An 18,944-nucleotide genomic window follows, 5' to 3' on the forward strand; every position below is an offset into this window, starting at 1 on the left:
AGTCTTCTTCGTAGTTAAACATGCACTTTACTTTGTCTTCTACTGATCTTATTTTTATTTTCCTTCCTTTGAGGAAGAAGAGTAGATTTTGGGGAAGCTCCCACCTAGAGATGATTTTATTCCTTCTCGACAGGGCAACCAAATCACCGTAGTTAGACCTAAGATCCAAAAGATATTTCGGGACGTCTTTCAAAAAATTTTCTCTTGACTGTTGTTCTTCAAGATTCTTCTGGTAATTCCAGCAATCTCTTATTTTGTTCTTCTCTTTTCCCCCTCCTCTTCCTAGTCTGAAGGCCCTCACAATTTTAATCTCTTCTTGACCCAAATCCAGGTCCCAAAAACAGCAAATTCTTGTGTGAGGAAATCTATCAAACTTTCCTTCTCCAGTTCAGGTAGGGCTCTGATCCTCAAAATCTGATTTTCTTTAAATTCAATCATAGAAGGCATCAACTTATAATCATCAAGTTGCATCTGTAAGGCTGGGATTCTCTCTCTCCAATTGTGTTACTTTAGGTTCAACGGCAACCACTTTCTCTGTAGCCTTCTCCTCAGTTTGCCACGTCAAAGTAAATTCCTGTATCAATTTCTGAATATTTTCTGTATTGATGTTCACTTTTTGTCCCAAATTATCGAATTTGGTGGTTACCACATCCACCTTCTTGTTAAGCTGTTCCAGTGAGTCATTTATCTTACTTAATGCAGCCACTAAGGTCTCTTCTGTCGACATTCTTTACCGATTCAAGGTCAGTCCCAGAATCTCACCGCTTTTTATCTTGCAGCTGGAAATTCCCCCAGCTCAACTCTTGTGACAGTTTCAAAGGCTTCCTCTAAAGGGAAACAGTTTCTATTTGTATTAATCCTTTTAAACACAGTTCAAACAATAAAGTTAGTTTCAATTTTCAGTTACTTTTACTCCTTTTTAAACGCAGGAGACAGTGGAAACAATGTATTTCTCTTATTTAACTAGCTGTCAACAAACGTTCTATTCGTAGTCAATGAACATTCCAAAAACGTCAGTCTTACTAGCAGCCCGTTTCCAGGTTCAGAGCGGTGGTATTTTGACTTTCTTCACTCTCTCCTGCAGGCTTACACAATCCAAAACTTTCCCCCCTTCTCCTGCTTCCAAGGGGGGTTTAATGATTTTTGCCGATGGAAATTTAATCCTTTACAGAAGGCTTTCCAAGACTTTAGCTTGCGGCCTCTTTGCTTCAGTCTATTTACAAAAGGGGAAGGCAGACTTCCTGTTTTAAACCTCTCCGTTTCGGTGCCAAATTAAGACGTTTAAAAATCCAATTTTCCGCTCTACTCACAAAATCAAATTGTCCACAGGAAAAAGTCAGCGCTCTCTGGCAACAGCAATGCGGCTTCGCTCCATGAAAGAAGCAGTCAATTCGAAGCACCACACCGCTCATCCCACGTCACTCCAGATCCCCGAAACCAGATTTCCCCGCGAGTAGGAAAAGGTGCCAGCCAAACCCACGTTCACAGGCTTCTCCCACCTGTGATTTTTAGTGGGTCTCCACCTTCGCCGTGGCGGCCAGACCCTGATTTCCATGAAGCAAATTCCTCCCGATCAGAGGAATTCCGCCATTACTGGAGGCGCCAACCCGGAAGTATGATTCTATTATTCTTAAGCAGTGCACAGGAAAATGTTTCGAATCGGGCTGGAAAGGCAGGTATGTGCTGGACTGATGATATGTAAGTAGAATAACATTCTCTTTTCCCATCTCTCATAGATGTAGGAATTATGCCTCACCTGGTGAAAGCTTCTGTGCCACACCATTCTCTTGTCATCAAGAGTGAATTCCTGGCCTGCGGCAGCCTCCCCACCTACCCTTCCAACTTTGACTCTCATGAAGGAGTTATTTGGGGAAGTGACCAGGTTGGTAATATCAAAGCCAGCTTCTACTTCCCTGTTCGCACTAAAAGATACTGTTTCCCCAGCAGAGTTGTTAAAGGAGACACTCCTAAGAAAGGGGTGGAGCTGCATGGAAAGGAAAACAGTAACTCTGAAGTAACGCAAATGTCTTGTAATAAATACCTAAAGGGTTTAATGCTGTAGAGTAAAGTGTCCTGACAGGCTTGGCCTATGTCACATCCCCTTAGCTTGGGAAGAAATGGGCAACAAAGCCATTTGTTCTGCTCACTCTAAATGTGAATTTGGTGTGTGTGGAGTTCTGACCTGCTCCCTACAACCACATGGATTTAAGAAAAAAACTGAGATACAACTTAGGACACTTTTGGACCGTAACCCAAGCTAGGGAAATTGCTGGCATGGCAGTTAAAGAAAAAAAAGAGTGAAGATTTAATAAATAAACTGAAAGTAGAAGGGAAAATAGTAGACAATCCAAAAGATATAAGGAAACAGTTTGTTATTACACAGAGCTATATTGAGCTGGTGAGGAACACAGAGAAAAAATAGAAGGTTGTTTAAAGCAGAACAATTGACCAAAAATTCCGAAGGAGAAGATCAGTTTATTGAATGCACCAGTAACAATGATGGAGATGCAACAGGGAATAGGCCAGGCTAAAGCTGGTAAATCGCCAGGACCTGATGGACTATCAGCTAAGTATTATAAGAAATTACCGTATTGGCCTGAATATAAGCTCCACCTTTTCCCCAAATTCAGACTGTGAAAAGTTAATGTGTGGCTTATATTTGCGACCTTATGATATGTAGCCAGGAGCGTTGGGCAAACAGTGCCAGGAGCGTGGCAAAGCAGTGCCTGCCCCGTGCATATTCCCACGTCTTCTCCCCCAAGGCCAGGAAGGGATAAGGCTGCCAGCAATGCAGATCAGCCCCCCCCCCTGCCCCCAGTATGCAGCCAGGAGCAGCAAGGAATGAAGTGGCTTATATTCAGGGTTTTTTTTTCTCACTCCCCCCTCCCCCGGTCTTAAAGGTTCAGCTTATATTTGGGTGCAGCTTATATTCGGGCCAATACAGTACAGAATTTTCCGGCACAACCACTTAAGGATATAATGAATGGAATATTAAATACAGAGAAACTGCCAGAATCTCAGAAAGAGGCATATATTACATTGATTCCGAAATAAGATACAGATTTATTTTCAGTTAAAAATTGCAGGCCAATCTCTTTATGACATAATGACTACAAACTGCCAATATTTTGGCAAATAGAATGAAAAGGATTTCATCCATCAAGATTAAGCCGGCTTTCTTCTTGGTTGGCAGATGAAGGATAACATGAGAAATATAATTGATTTAATAGAATATCTGGAGGCCAGTAATTATAAGCAAGCAGCATTAATATTTATAGATGCAAAATAAGGCCTTTGACAATGTTTCCTGGACTTTTATCGGGGGGGGGGGGACATTAGAAATGATGGATTTTGGAGAGACATTTTATAGAGGAAATGATGCAATTTATTCAGAACTGAATAATGTAATAATGGAAGATGTAAAATAATGAAAGGAACAAGTCAGGGATGTCCCCTGTTGCCATTACTGTTTATTTTAGTACTAGAGACACTGGCACAAAATATAAGATCAGATGAAGAAGTAAAAGGAATAACGGTGGGAAATAAAGCATGAATCTATTATTTTGGGGGAGTACATCTAAATGAACGTATTGCCAATAATGTTTTTGTTTTAATCAATTCCTGTGATCAGTGGGACAGGGCCCTTTAAGGAATGGCAAAGAGATATTTCAAAATTTATATGGCAGGGGGAAGAATCCAACAATAAAACATAAACTATTAAAAGACTCTAAAGATAGAGGTGGCTTTTCCCTTCCAGATTTAAGAATATAATATGAGGCATCCTGCCTTTGCTAGTTTTGGGAATGGATAACATTACAAAACACAGATATTTTGGATTTGGAGGGTTATGCTAACAGATTTGGTTGGCATGCGTATCTATGGTATGAAAAAGGTAAGGTACACAGAAGATTCCTGAACCATGAAATAAGAAAGTAATTATATGTGGTATGGGATAAATATAAAAATTAGCTAGAACAGAAAACACCATGATGGTTCTCCCCATTAGAAGCGATCTCTGTGAAGAAATTGAATATGAGAAAAGGCTGGGCAATATATTGGGAGTTATTAGTAGAGGAGGAACACCAGCTGAAATTGAAAAAAATTGAGGACATAAGAGACCTTTTAACAGATTGGTTACAGTATCACCAGCTGAATGATGTCTTTAAAATAGATAAAAGAAAAGGTTTTGCTACTGAACTATCAAGGTTTGAGAAAGAATGGTTGGGAAATAATGTGAAATTATTTTCTAAAATGTATAAATTGTTATTGGAATGGTTTACTAAAGATGAAGAAGTTAAATCGGTTATGATTCAATGGGCAATAAACTTTGGGTATAATATACAGTTCGCAGCATGGAAAAAACTATGGAGAGGGGATTTGAAATTTGCGGGGTGTTATACTTTAAAAGAAAATTATATGTAAATGATGTATTGCAGAGGAAATGAGCAAAAATGTATAGGACAAGTTCAAATGTTTGTTGGAAATGTAAGGAAAAGGAAGGCACCTTTTATCATATGTGGTGGAATTGTAAAGTGGTAAAGGAATTTTGGGAAATGATATACAATGAATTTTTTAAAAAAGGTTTTAAATAGCTTTTGTTAAAAAACCAGAAGCCTTTTTGTTAGGAATTGTAGGTACAGAGATACCGAAGGAACTGAAAAGACAGTTTATGTCTGCTACAACAGCTGCAAGGATGCTTCTTGCCCAGAGATGGAAAGACGACAAGATACCTACCAGGGCAGACTGGCAGATGAAACTATTGGGCTATGCAGAGATGGCAAGATTAACCAGGAAAATCAGAACTCAGGAGGATCAAAACTTCAACAAAGAAGGGGACAAATATATATTGTACTTGAAAGACCACTGTAAATGCTTGAACTCGTTGGCAGACTTTAAATAACTCTTGCAATGATACATAGGACGTGGACACAATGAAGGGTGATAAATTAGATGGATTTATAATATGCAAGTTAAAAAGTTATTTAAAGAATCCATGGAGGGGAGGAGGGAAATCTTGAGATTCAGAAGACTCTTGTGCAAGTTTAAATATCTGTAATAATACTATGCATGTGAATGAATTTGTAAAAACTTTTTTTTGTTTTTTTAAAAGCAAGATGGTCTGATACTTCACTGTGCTAGTCCTTAATGAGCAGCTTCTCTGCACAGAAGCAGAGAATGTGAAGTTTGAATTTTTTCAGGTTAATGTCTTACATATCACTGCCTACGTCTAATAAAGTATATCCCATGATAGGTATTACCTGCCAAGCCTGAAGCTCCTGCATCCCTCCTTCCACCGCTGCCCTGTATTTGGTCCTGGACAAGAACATGGCATGTAGAGCATGTGCTATGGCATAGACAGCAGTATAGAGACTGTAGCTGTGACCAGACATGGTCATCTCAAAAGCAGACGAAGGGAGATCTTCCAGCTTTTCATCTCCAGTGCAGATTCCACTGTCCTGCTCCTCTGTACTGGAGTTTGGAAATGAACAGAGAAATACTTGTGCCCAGATCTGCTTGACAAAGCCATTTCCATTTGCCTCAAAAGGATTTTGTGCCTCAAGAAAGAATTTGAATCCTTGTACCACATTTGAATGAACTGCAAAGGAGAGGGAACCCTGGAAGGCTTGCATATCCCAGTTCATTTGATGGCTCAATGCTGTGAAATCCAGTTGTGCCGTCAGAATCCACACCTTGCCGACAGATATCTTGGTCACGATTTCCATTTCAGCTAGTGCTACCATTGTTCGCAATGTAAGCATGGACTTGGTTCCTCCATAAACAACCACCACCTTGGCTTTACTTTCCAGAATAGCTTGATAAATTTGGATCAGCTGGAAATACATGGCATAGTACGCAGCCAAATGTGTCGTTTTCAGGTTTGTCTCTGCGAAGGCCAAGCAAATGCCTTTCTGGGAGAGCAGAGGTTTCAGGGTCTGAATAAATCTCTCTCCACTTTCTGCAGCAAGCAACCCAACCCATGTCCAACAAAAGTGCAGAAGTAACTCAACAATCCCAGTGTGCTGATGGGCTTCACTGGGCACCATCCTATAGAAGGAAGTGGATTGGCTTTGATCAGCATCCTCTGGAGCAAAGGAGCCATAAGTGAGCTAAAGGGAAATAAAGGAGCATCATGTATTATTGCAAATGGACTAGGTATGTGCATCCAGGGCCTTCCCACCCAGGAGGCAAAATGAGCCAGTTGCCTTTAGAAGGCAGGTTCCAGAAAGCTGGGAGGAGTGGCAGATTGCACCCTGTGTTTCTCAGCCTCCACCTCCTTCTCTGCCACCCCTGCACGCCCAGTTTCCTGCACTCCTGCTTTCCTCTCCTTCCTCCTCCTTTTCTTTCTCCACTTTTTCCTCTATGCCTTCCTATTTTGCTGCTTTCTTCTCCCCTGTTTCTTTTGCTTTGCTTCATCGCAGCATTTCAGCTCCTGATTTCATGGCGACTTCCCTTCCTCTCTGAAATCACTAAGACAGAATCCCCATCAAGTGCCACAATGTGTGGGCAGCTGACTCCTGATTGGCAGGCTTCCAGCTTTGCAAGTGAGCAGCTTCAGTCTCCAACCAGTAGACCATGGAGTAAAGGTGAGAGGGTTCAGTCGGCAGAAAAGAATTTGGATACATGTTTTTAGGTGTGTGTGGATAAGGAAGTGGGGTGAGGTGAGAACTCTTCCACCATCCCATTACAGTACCTTATCTTCATCCATAGACACTGACAATTTGATGCTATGCATTCTATTTAACTGTGCAAAGCACACTGGGAACACTTTTTCTGAAGGGCAGAATCTCTCTCCTTTGTCTCTCACAACTATTTCTATATTATACAAATCCTTTCTGGATAGAAAATATCGTGGTAAATGAGTGTGAAATGCCCAAGGCAGCATCTTACCTGGGGAATCTTGTAGATCCTCAAGATGTTTGCCAGGTAGACAGAGGTATCAAAGTCCAGTCCCCCAATAACTGCCACCAGGTGTTTCTGGTTGTTGCACTTGTAGTTGGGTAAAAATGTGGAGGGAAAGTTCAGAGCAGCCCAGTAGGTCATCCTTTCATCAAAGTAATTGTCATAGATGTGGAATCCCAGTGTAATATTGGGTAAAATCTTGGGGTTCTCGTTGATCTCCTTGACAGCAAATACCAAGGCCAGAATATGCTGGTAGTTCTTTGGAATAATACTGCAATGAGAATTTTATGCTATATCATTGGGGGATATCCTATGCATTATTCTTTAAAAATGGGCTTCTGTATGAATCTTCAGTATCTTAGTGCAAATTGTACCCTAATATCTGCATATCTGCAGAAGAATTTCCCACAGGAATGCATTGTATTCCGCTTGTATTCCACTTACACTAATATATGCATTTTAAGGGATACTTTAGGGACCTCCAGATATTCATTTCTGTTTATATTGTTTAGGTGGAGAACTGCATTGAACAATTCGGAGAAGTGTGAATTTCAAATGATGGCTGTGTTTTATTTCTGATATATTTTTGGAACATCTATTTTTTTGTAAAAACAAAAAAAATTCCTTCAAGTAGCACCTTAAAGACCAACTAAGTTAGTTCTTGGTATGAGCTTTCGTGTGCATGCACACTTCTTCAGATACACTGAAACAGAAGTTTCCAGACCCTTCTATATAGTGAGAAGGTGGGGAGGGGTATTACTCAGAAGGGTGGTGGGAATGGGTGATTGGCAGATAGCTGTGATGAGCCTGTTGACGACTCTTAACGACTGCAATAGGTCTTACAGGAAAAAGCAAGGGGTGAGAAGGTGAAAAATGGCTTTGTCATGTATAATGAGATAAGAATCCAATGTCTTTGTTCAGACCAGGTATCTCCATGGTTTTAAGTTTGGTGATAAGTTGCAATTCAGCAGCTTCTAAATCTTTTTCTCATACCAACTTCCCTAAGCCTCCACTCCTGTCCAATTCACTCACAAATTGGTTGAGCAGCTAGGTACAATCTGCCTCTGACTGGCAAACTCATCAGCTTATGTTCCTGCCAGCTTGGACAGCTGAGATCATTTAAGAAATCTGCTTTTATAATGTTCTTCTGGTATGAAGTGAGCAGCATTTTAGCTTAATGTAGGGCTCATTCAGACTTCCCCTAGTCCTGCCATTTTCCTCCAGGAAAACCTGATCTTTACTGCTCAATTGGAACTCACACCTCCCTCAGAACTTCTCCCAGCTGACAGTTAACTGACATTTCTTCGCTGATCACTATCTTCAGCTGAATACAGTCTGAATACATCTGATCCAGGCCCTGTCTATAAATTATAAACACAATTGTCTAGCTTGATTTAGATGAGAACATCAGGGGCTCTTTGAGTGCCACCTCAAAGGAGAAGTGAGCCTTTAAGACCCCTCACATGAGACTTTCTGAGGTGAGCATTAAGAACAGAGAAGGGCTTTCCATCTTAAACTAGGGAGGTTTAATCTCTGAGTTCTCTTGTTAACCTCTACTTCGAAGAGGTTTGGTGGGATCTGGGGAGGAGAGAAACATCAACAAGACCAGGCTCTCTCATCTCACTGACACATTCAGATCTGCATCTCCCTTCTTCCAAGCCAACCCCTCAGCTTTGTAAATACGCCCACACCATCTGCCTGGATGTAAATTCCATTGAAATCAGTGGAACTAGCTTTTAAATAGGCCTGGTTAGAGCTGAGGGATATTTCAGTATCAGCTGATTACTTGACATTTGAATTCTTTACAAGTTATTAAGAAGTTGATGGATAGTTAGCCTCTCTTCGAAGTTTTCTTCATCAAAAGCAGTAAGGAGGTGGGAAGCAAGTCCGCCAACAATAAGATCACCAGGTAGGTGGTATTCATGTGGAATGCTGGACAGATCATGGATGGTGCAACTCATGGTCTGATTGCACACCAAATGTAGCAGATGAAAGAGAAGGGGCACAATAAACAGCAGCATACTGAAGCACATATTCTTTCTCATCAAATACCCTTATTTCCATCCAGCAAATGAACCTTGCTTCACAACCAAACTCAGTACAATATTCTGCCTTGTCGTGAACAGCACTTCTCTAACAATTCACAAATTAAAATCCTATTTTACAAGTTTATTGAAAGAAAAGTGAAAATCCTCCCTCTTCCTCTGTCCTCTCCCTTGCTTAGAATGGCAGGAAGAGGTTATAATACCCATGTTTTGACATTGGTTAGTATTCCCTGGAAATCTACTGAGACATTATCCAAGGGAGACTTAGACATGCTGAGAGTGATAATTACAGGTGAGGTAATAACAAGCTCTCAGAAAATGAGCAAAAAAAACCCCTGCTTCTGATTTTTCATCCAAAGTGGTTTCTGTCTGTTTATGGGACAACAAAAGGGGATGCAGAATTAATAGCAATGAGGAAGAGAAGAACAGTTAGCCAGTCTCTTATTAATGCTGACCGGTGCAAATGATTAATCTGACCTCCCAAAATTTCCCACCTGAACATCAGTTCATTAGTTTCCTGACAATTATGCCAAGACAAAAGAATGGTGAAAAGGGCTGAGTTTTGTACGTGGTTTGTGTTGGTAGGAAGGAAAAATAGGTATCAACAAAGGAGAATGCCCTGGATGCCAAGATCCAGGTTTGGGGCACAAACTCTTTGGTGAGAGATTTCCACCCGAGATTTTAAATCACAAAATATGCAGCAAATTGAAGTGGGGAAATATAGTTTGCTAGACCTTTAAAATATGACCTCCCTCTTCCCTTAGCATAGAATACGACCACACATTTGTTGTTAAGAACTGGTAATATTTATAAACTCTTCAAAGGCAAAGTTCATGTGCTTTCCCACACAACAGTCAGAAAACACAGGCAGCAAAACAAGGCTTATTTACAATGCTGAAAGTTCCAAATTCTTGGTATAGGAATGCAATGGAGGCTTCTAAGAACCATGTGGTCTGAGTATAAGGAAACCAGCTCAGACCTAGAATGTTGTGCTTCTCAGGTAAAGTGAAGGAGAGCAAGAGGCCTGATTACCACTTCGATCCCAAAGTGAGCTATGCCTGGCACAACATAACTGAATGGGGAGGATAAAGAGAGATTACATTGGTCATATTTTGGTAGGAAAAACCCCACAAAGATGATGGGATAATTTATTATTTCCTCTTTATTAACTGCTCCTTGCTGTTCAGATCCGGCCTCAACACAATGGTGTAGCATTTGGGAGCAAAGATGGAGCCCAGTATCCCAGCACTGGAGGCCAAGATGGAGAAGATCTCCACAGCCACCATGTATTTCCCCTTGGTGCTCAGGTAGACCGGAACAAAGGAAATCCAAACACTACAAAACAAAAACATGCTGAAGGTGATGAATTTGGCCTCATTAAAACTCTCAGGCAATTTCCTGGCAAAAAACGCCACAACAAAGCTGATAATGGCCAAAAAGCCCATGTAGCCCAGGACACAGTAAAACAGGGCAACTGACCCTTCGTTGCAGCCTAGAATGATTTCTCTCTTCACTGAGTGCATGTCAGAATCAGGGAATGGGGGAAAGATTCCTAACCACACACTGCAAATGCCCACTTGGATAAGGGAACAAGAAAGCACAATGGCACTTCCAAGTCTTTTCCCCACCCACTTCCTCATTCGGGATCCTGGTTTGGTGGCCACAAAGGCCAGAACCACCGTGATCGTTTTGGCCAGAACACAAGAAACAGTCACTGTGAAAACAAGGCCAAAAGCCATTTGTCGGAGCAGGCAGCTCACTCTTTCTGGAGGGCTGAGGAAGATCAATGGGCAGAGGAAGCAGAGCAGGAGGGAAGTGAGGAGAGTGTAGGTGAGGTCCCGATTGTTTGCTCTGACAATGGGTGTGTCCCGATGTTTAATGAAGATGACTAGGACCACCACTGTGAGGAGAGAGAGAGAAAGAGCCAACAATGCTAAGCTCATCCCCAGAGGCTCTTTAAAGGACAGGAAGCTGATGGTCTTTGGAATGCATTGTGATTGTTCCATGTTTGGATAGTGGTCTTTGGGGCACCCAATGCAATCTTCCATGTCTGGGGAAAAAGTAATGCATTTTTATTTCAGACATTCGGATAGTGACAACTACTGCTGTGAGTATTGAACGCATAAGGTTAAATAGACATGTTTATTTGTTATTGCCTGAATTAAAGAAGGTATCTCATATGAAGTCATATCACTGGTGCATTTAGTTCAAAATTGCCTGCTGTATCTTACCCTGTAGGGTGTCAAACCATTTCTTTTTTTGGAGAAGGTCCATATTCCTTTGTTGGCGGCTATCTGTCAATAGGGATGGAGGGATTTTTTTTTATGCTACTTGAATGAGAAGGCTATCTACATTGCACTTCTTGAGCAAACATATTGACCAAAGTACAGATGCCCTTAAAAATGTGTACTTCTCTAAACATTTGTAATGCAGTTCTCCAGTCAAACAATATGTACAAAAATGCACACTTCACCACTAATTTGTTTATCCTTTTCCTCAACTTCTGACATGACATACGGTTTGAAAATTATATATCCTGTGTCTCTTACCCTTCTGGGATGAAATCTTGCCTTGAGGACATGGAGCACAATCATAGCAGCAGAATGGCTTCCCCTCCTTCTTTTCCTTCCTGGAACCAGGAGGGCAACTTGGGTTACATAGCGAAAGTGGTGAAACCTGCTCATGTAAATAATGGGGAAGAGGGTAAGGAAAAGCTTTTTCTCGCTCTGTCATAATACTAGAACTCAGAGATAAAAAATGAAGTTAATTTTTGATTGAGTGGGGCACTGTTTCACACAGTATAGCTAAAACTATGAGACAGAATTCTACAAGAGAAAGTGATGGGCATCAACTTGGCTGACTTTAAAAGATGATTGGAAAAACTAATGGAAGAGAAACCTATCAGAGGCTACCATCCTTGGTGGAGGGTATGCATTTACTCAATGGTCAGAGGCAGTATGGTGCTGAATACCAGTTGTCGGAAACCACAAAAGGGGAGAGAGGTCTTATGATCATGTCCTCTTTGTGGGTTTCCCACAAGCCTCTGGCTGGCCACTTTCAGAACCTTATTTATCTATTTATTTATTTATTTATTTATTTATTTATTTATTTATTATACCATGCCACAGGGCAGTTTACATTATAAAAACATAAAAAGGGAAAGCAGGTGTCAGAGCTGCCTCTAGGTCCCAGCTCGCAGAGGACCAACGCTAGCCGGTAGTAATGTACAAAAGTCTTTATTGAAGTTCAGTTTCCATTTCCAAGCCACAGCGTGCAGCTCTACGTCTTAGAACCTAGATCGGCGAAGCTCCGTCTGAGTCTCCACCCCCTGTACACCAATTTAAGACTCTAGCCTTACTCCACCTCTTCCGTCTCTCCTTTCTCCTCTGGGTCCTTCTGCCCCCGGGGTCTCCTCCTTTCTGGACTCTTCTGATGCTGACCCCCCTGACTCCTGTCCCTCCTTTCGGCGGGCTTTAGGACCTGGCTCCCTATCCGGGCTACCAACTGTGCCGCCCTCCTGTACATTTGAACTTGGCGCGCGCGCCCAGCCTCCAACCTTCCTCTTGACCGTTTCCCCGCTCTCTGATGGAGGCGTGGCCAATCCTCACTCATCTCCTCCCGCTGGTGGTGAGCAGCCTGATCCCGATACCTGGGACTCCTCCCCCCTACTGCGTTCTGGTGGGGAAGCTGGTCCTGATTTCCAACTGCTGCTCTCTGAGTCCCCTCTGGCCCCTTCTTCCTGGGGTGTCCCCCTAGGCACCCCCCTTGCTCTGACCATGGGAGCCCCTTTCTGTGAGTCTTCCGATTCGCTGGAAAGGCTCAGAGACCTCGGACCACTGTCATCGCTTACATTTCCTTCGGATTCCTCCCCCTCGCTCTCCATTTCCTCCCTTTCCTGTGCCTCTGCTCCTGAGCCCCTGACAGCAGGACAAACAGAAACAGTAACATCCCAGTTTGAAAGACCATAAATAGTTTAATTCACCAGTGGCTTGAGAATGTTTTCGCCTGGTGCCTATAAATATGTAGGGAGGTGCCAGGCAAGCCATCTTGGGGAGCCCTGATTCTTCTCCAATCTAAGAAGCCCCTTTCCTCATTCTACACGTGGTGACAAAGAATAGCTACCCACAAACCTTCACAGCCCCTACATCCTTCTCAACCATCATGCATTTGAACTGCAAGCAGGAAAAACCTGCTTCTTCTCAAAAGACTCATGAAACACACTTGAACGAAAAGAGCCCCAAGCCAAAAGCCACATCCCATATCCAGATGCTGGACAAGACTGGCCAATGGCAATACTCTGCACTGGTTGGGCATTGATCTGAGCCAGCAAGGTCATCTTGTGTTGACATTCCTGTATCCCGGACAACATGACCTTCAGGTTGACTTCCAACTCTAAGATTCTATTATTCTTAAGCAGTGCAGAGGAAAATGTTTCGAATCTGGCTGGAAAGGCAGGTATGTGCTGGACTGATGATCTGTAAGTAGAATAGCATTCTCTTTTCCCATCTTTCAAGGATGTAGGAATTATGCCTCACCTGCTGAAAGCTTCTGTGCCACACCATTCTGTTGTCCTCAAGGCTGAATTCCTGGCCTGCAGCAGCCTCCCCACCTACCCTTCCAACTTTGACTCTCATGAAGGAGTTATTTGGGAAAGTGACCAGGTTGGTAATATCAAAGCCAGCTTCTACTTCCCTGTTCACACTAAAAGATACCGTTTCCCCAGCAGAGTTGTTAAAGGAGACACTCCTAATAAAGGGGTGGAGCTGCATTGAAAGAAAAAGAGTAACTTTGAAGTAATGCAAATGTCTTGTAATAAATAGCTAAAGGGTTTAATGCTGTAAAGTGTCCTGACAGGCTTGGCCTATGTCACTTCCTCTTACCTTGGGAGGAAATGGGCAACAAAGCCTTCTGTTCTGCTTACTCTGTGTGTGAATTTGGTTTGAGTGGAGTTCTGAGCTGTTCCTTACAGCCAGATGGATTTAAGAAGCCACTTCCTTGGGTTAAGAACTTTGCTTCAGGATGAAAACAGAAATCATGCTCTGGCAGTGCGGCAGCAGCAGAAGGCCCCATTAGCTAAAGTGGTGCTTCAGGTTAAGAACAGTTTCAGGTTAAGTACGGACCTCCTGAACGAATTAAGTACTTAACCTGAGGTACCACTGTACTGTTTTATGTATCACTGCCCAGGTCAAATAAAATGTATCTCATGGAAAGAATTACCTGCCAAGGCTGGAATTTCTGAAGCTCCTGCATCCCTCCTTCCACTGCTGCCCTGTATTTGGTCCTGGACAAGAACATGGCATTTAGAGCATGTGCTGTGGCATAGACAGCATTATAGAGACTGTAGCTGTGGCCAGTTATACTCATCACAAATGCAGATGAAGGGAGATCTTCCAGTTTCTCCTCTCCAGTGCAGGTTCCACTGGCCTGCTCCTCTGTACTGGAGTTTGGAAATGAACAGAGAAATACTTGTGCCCAGAACTGCTTGAGAAAACCATTTCCATTTGCCTCAAAAGGATTTTGGACCTGAAGAAAGGTTTTGAAACCTTGCACCACATTTGAATGAACTGTAAAGGAGAGGGAACCATGAAAAACTTGCATATCCATGCTCATTTGATAGGTCATTGCTGTGAAATCCAGCTGTGCTGTCAGAATCCACACCTTGCCCTCAGATGTCATGGTCACATTTTCCAGTAAACCTAGTGCTACCATTGATCGCAAGGCAAGCATGGACCTTGTTCCTCCATAGACAACCACCACCATGGCTTTACTTTCCATAATAGCTTGATAAATTTGGACCCAGTGAAAATACATGACATAGTACTCAGCCAAATATGTTGTTTTCAGGGTTGTCTCTGAGAAGGCCAAGCAAATACCTTTCTGGTAGAGCAGAGGTTTCAGTGTCTGAATAAATCTCTCTCCACTGTCTCCACTAGCAAGCAATCCAACCCATGTCCAACCAAAGTGCAGAAGTAACTCAACAATCCCAGTGTACTGATGGGCTTCATTTGACACCATCCTGTAGAAGGGAGTGGATTGGCTTTGATCAGCATCCTCTGGGGCAAAGGAGCCATAAGTGAGCTAGAAGGAAATAAAGAAGCATAATCTGTAAATGTGGAAGACAGACTGCATATGTCCATTGAGGGCCTGACCACACAGAAGGTGAAATGAGCCAGTTGCCTTAAGAAGGCAGGTTCCAGAAAGTTGGGAAGGGCAGCAGATCTTGCCTCCATGGAGCTTCTCAGCTTCTGCCTCATCCTCTGCCACCCCCGCATGCCCATTTCCTTGCATTCCTTTTTACCTCTTCTCTTCCCCCCCTTTCCCTCTTAAGTTTGTAGTCCTTGGTTTCCTGCAAGGCTAATTTCCTCTCCTCCATTTTCTTTCTCCATTTCATCCCTTTTTCTTAATCACTGCATTTCAGCTTCTCATTTCATGGTGTCTTAACTTCCTTTCCACACATCTATCAAACCTCTAATGCACAGAATCCCACTCAAGTGCCACAATGTGTGCACAACTGCCTCCTGATAGTCTGAGTCCCAGCTTTGAGGATAGCAGCTTCCTTCTCTACTGTACAAAACCTTTCTGGATAGAAAATAGGATGGTAAATAAGTATGAAGTCGCCAAGGTGGTATCTTACCTGGGGGATCTTGTAAATGTCCAGAATGTCTACCATTTGGAGGGAGGTATCAAAGTCCAGTCCCCCAATAGCTGCCATCAGATATTTCTGGGTGTAGCACTTATAGTTGGGGACAAGTGTGGAGGGAAGGTTCAGAGCGGCCCTGTAAGTCATCCTTTCACTGAAGTAACTGTCATAGATGTGGAAGCCCAGGGTGATATTAGGTAAGATATTGGGGTTCTCATTGATCTCCTTGACAGCAAACACCAAAGCTAGAATATGCTGGTAGTTCCTTGCCACCACACTGCAAAGAGAATTTTATGCTGAACCCTTGGAAATTATGCTATGCAATTTTTAAAAAGGGCTTCAGAATTATTCTTCTGTATTTCACTGCAAATAGTTCCCTAGTATACACATATCTGCAAAGCAATTTTCCCTAAAAGAATGCATTGTATAAATTTCAAATGATAGTTGTTTTTTGGTTTTTGTTTTTTTTAGAGCATGCTAATTTTGGTAGGTTCACATTTAAATGTGAACTGATTTGAATCCTGCCTCTATCTCTAATAAGGGAATACTGATACTTTCGGGTCCTACATATACTTGACAACACTATCTAAAGATTCAAGAGATGTCATCAATAAGGTTCTGGCCTATTTGAACCCATTTTATATGTTGCTGTCTTGTCTAGTTATTGACCATTAAGAAGTGATAAAGTCACATGGCATTGGCACGCAACACTTTCTAAAGCTTCAAGAGATGCTGTTGCTGACACCAGCCTCTGAAAATTATAACCTCAGCCCAAATTCCCTGAACCACCACTTTTGCCCAATTCACTAACAGATTGTACCTAGCAGCTGAACCAATCTGCCTTTGACCTCAGCATATAGCCAATTGTATTTCTGGCTGCTTGAACAGTTGAGCTCTTAAGAAACCTGCTTTTATGGCATTCTTCTGGTAAGAAATGGGAACCTTCCTAGCCTAAAAGACATACCAGCTCACTTGTTCTGATCTTCACTACAACAAATCTTGACACACTGGGGATAAGTACCTAACTATTTAAGTCTCAGTTGTCCACTTTTACCTCAGCTTTCTCTTGTCTTTGCCTCACACCTCACTCATTACTTCTCCCAACTGACAGTTAACTGCCATTTCTTCACTGTCAGTGGCGTAGCGTGGGGGGTGCAGGGGGGGCCGGCCGCACCGGGCGCAACACCTGGGGTTAGGGTTAGGGGGCGCAAATCCATGGGTTAGGGGGTGCAAATCCATGGGTTAGGGGGTGCAAATTACTTGCCTTGCCCCGGGTGCTGACAACCCACGCTACGCCACTGTTCACTGTTCAGAACCTTCAGCCAATCACTGTCTGTTGTTCCCAAGGCCAAGCAGAATGAATGTACCTGTTCCAGGCCCTGCCTATAAATATTAAATGCCATTGAATCTCTTTCCCCTTCCTGTCTTCCTATCACCAAGTATCTATAACTGAACAGCTCTGCACAACATTAAGAGCACAAAACATCAAACTTTGACACTCACACACTGACATAAACAGAGACCTTCAACAGAGGATAGAAAGCATTTTTAAACCACAAAACACAGAAATATACAAAACATTTATATACAGGTACTGATTTGATCCAATTAAAACCATGTATCAAAATGCAGAGAAGTAGGTAGCCTAGCTTAATGGAGTAGTTCTCATAATTTCCAAACCTGTGACATATTTTTAACTGGGATTATCCTATAAGCCTTGCCTCACTTGGATGTGAACATCTGGGGGTCTTGAAACCCCACCTCTTAAGAGCTCTCAGCCCAAACTTCCTGAGGTGAAGTTCAATATTCAGAACAGAGAAGGGCTTTCCATCTTAACTAGGTAACTCTTTGACTTAGCAATAGTTCCCCACCACCACCACCTCTGCCTGGAAGTAAATCCCACTGAAACTAGTGGCACTTGCTTCTGAGTAAGCCTGGTTAGAGCTTAGGAATGTTACTGTATTATCTGACATATGAAGTCTTTACAAGGTATTAAGAAGTTGACGGGTAGTTAGCCTTTCTTTGAAGTCTTCTTTGTCAAAAGCAGCAAAAAGGTGAGAAGCAAGGCCGCCAACAATAAGATCGCCAGGTTGGTAGTATTCATGTGGAATTCTGGACTGATCATGGATGATGAAACTCCTGGTACATTTGCACACCAAATGTGGCAGGTGAAAGAGAAGGGGCACAATAAAGAATAGCATGCTGAGGCAAATATTCTTTCTCCTCAAACACCCTTACATCTATGTGAAACATGAACCTTAGCTTCAATAGAACCCTCAGCACAATATTCCGCCTTGACAGGAACCGCACTACACTACCAATTCACAGATCAAGATCCTATTCTACCACTCAACATAGACAACAGCAGAACTCCTTCCCCTTCCTCTGCCCTCTCCCTTGCATACAATCACAAGAAGGGTTTTTATATTCTAATGTTTAGACTTTGACTTTTATTCTCTGGAAATCTATTGAGACATTATCCAAGAGACAGTTAGTAATTATGAGAGTAACAATTACAGATGAGATAATAACTAGCTGTCTTTACATCAGGAAAATGAAACAGATGACAAAAAAACACACACCCCATGTTTGTGATTTTTCATTCAAAGTGGCTTCTGTCCCATTATGGGACAACAGAAGGGCGTATAGAATAAACTTCCATAAGAAAGTGGGTCTGTCTGTTATCAATGCTGAAATGCCTCACTTGACCATGGAAATGATTAATCTGACCTAAAATTTCACACCTGAACATCTGTTCATTAATTTAATGACATTTATACTAAGACAGGCTAAAGAATGGGGTGAGATTCTCTTGGCGAATCTCATTCAGTTTCTAATCAATCACCCTTGGATGATATTCTAGTCAGGCCTGCATATTTTGTGGTACCTATTAGACTTTTTTAGTTTTCCAAAGCCTCCAGCTTCAATCCAGCCCCCAAAATTTTAGATGTGTTTATTTTTGGTGCAGTATTTTTGATCTGGAATGGAGAAAGAGCAGCAGATGTTCATTGATGTTCAGAACATAACCCCCAGTTAAGTGTGGAGGGGCTGTACTGAAATCACTGGCACTGGTTAATCATGACAGCAGCAACTCTACTGAAACCTTACTTATAGGAAAATAACCTAGAAAGGAATGAGACGTGTTTGTTTGTTTTTTAATGGTCTCTCAATATATTGTTTTTCCTTGGCCACTTCCTAATCAATTACCCTCTAACGTTCATGTCAGGCATCAATATTTTGTGCTAATCATGATAGCTTCATAGTATTCCAAATGAATCTTAGGGAGAAAAGAGATTGGAGACACCTGTTGTAAAGAGGCAAGTAGTGGATATTTAAAATAATTGCACATAACAGTTGTA

The 18,944-nt window shown here is 42.2% G+C and overlaps 2 protein-coding genes and 1 long non-coding RNA gene across 4 annotated transcripts in view; 1 reads left to right on the forward strand and 2 right to left on the reverse strand.

Annotated features, from left to right (window-relative positions):
• Nucleotides 1-18,944, reverse strand: part of LOC309354041 (uncharacterized protein) — a 182,937-nt gene that overhangs the window by 117,974 nt on the left and 46,019 nt on the right. The window contains 2 exon segments of the mRNA XM_081883736.1: nt 1,757-1,984; nt 5,259-6,107. Coding sequence (XP_081739862.1) covers nt 1,757-1,984; nt 5,259-6,107 — 1,077 coding nt within the window.
• LOC309354393 lies at nt 7,872-15,002 on the forward strand. 2 transcript variants are annotated; one of them, XR_014162251.1, is made up of 3 exons: nt 7,872-8,378; nt 13,460-13,606; nt 14,790-14,892. It is a non-coding gene; the product is annotated as an uncharacterized lncRNA (long non-coding RNA). The 2 variants fall into 2 exon arrangements; XR_014162252.1 differs by having other exon boundaries at nt 7,882-8,378; nt 14,879-15,002.
• Nucleotides 10,090-17,805, reverse strand: LOC309354359 (vomeronasal type-2 receptor 26-like). The gene is made up of 6 exons (XM_081884530.1): nt 17,572-17,805; nt 15,580-15,862; nt 14,163-15,023; nt 13,481-13,708; nt 11,495-11,621; nt 10,090-10,995 (listed from the first exon to the last, which is right to left on the reverse strand). Exons 1-6 carry the CDS (start codon nt 17,784-17,786, stop codon nt 10,097-10,099), a joined length of 2,613 nt encoding a protein of 870 aa, XP_081740656.1. The 5' UTR covers nt 17,787-17,805; the 3' UTR covers nt 10,090-10,096.

The sequence above is a fragment of the Podarcis melisellensis genome, assembly GCF_964234715.1.
Source record: "Podarcis melisellensis genome assembly, chromosome: 13".
NCBI lineage: Eukaryota > Metazoa > Chordata > Lepidosauria > Squamata > Lacertidae > Podarcis > Podarcis melisellensis.

Bases quoted from the DNA above. Each gene is read 5' to 3' on its own strand.
- LOC309354359 (XM_081884530.1), bottom strand. From the start codon at position 17,786: ATGCTATTCTTTATTGTGCCCCTTCTCTTTCACCTGCCACATTTGGTG. The intron at 15,024-15,579 runs GTAAGATACCAC...ATTTCCTTCTAG, and splicing joins ACATTTACAAGATCCCCCAG to CTCACTTATGGCTCCTTTGC. The intron at 11,622-13,480 runs GTGAGGCATAAT...TTACATGAGCAG, and splicing joins GGCACAGAAGCTTTCAGCAG to GTTTCACCACTTTCGCTATG.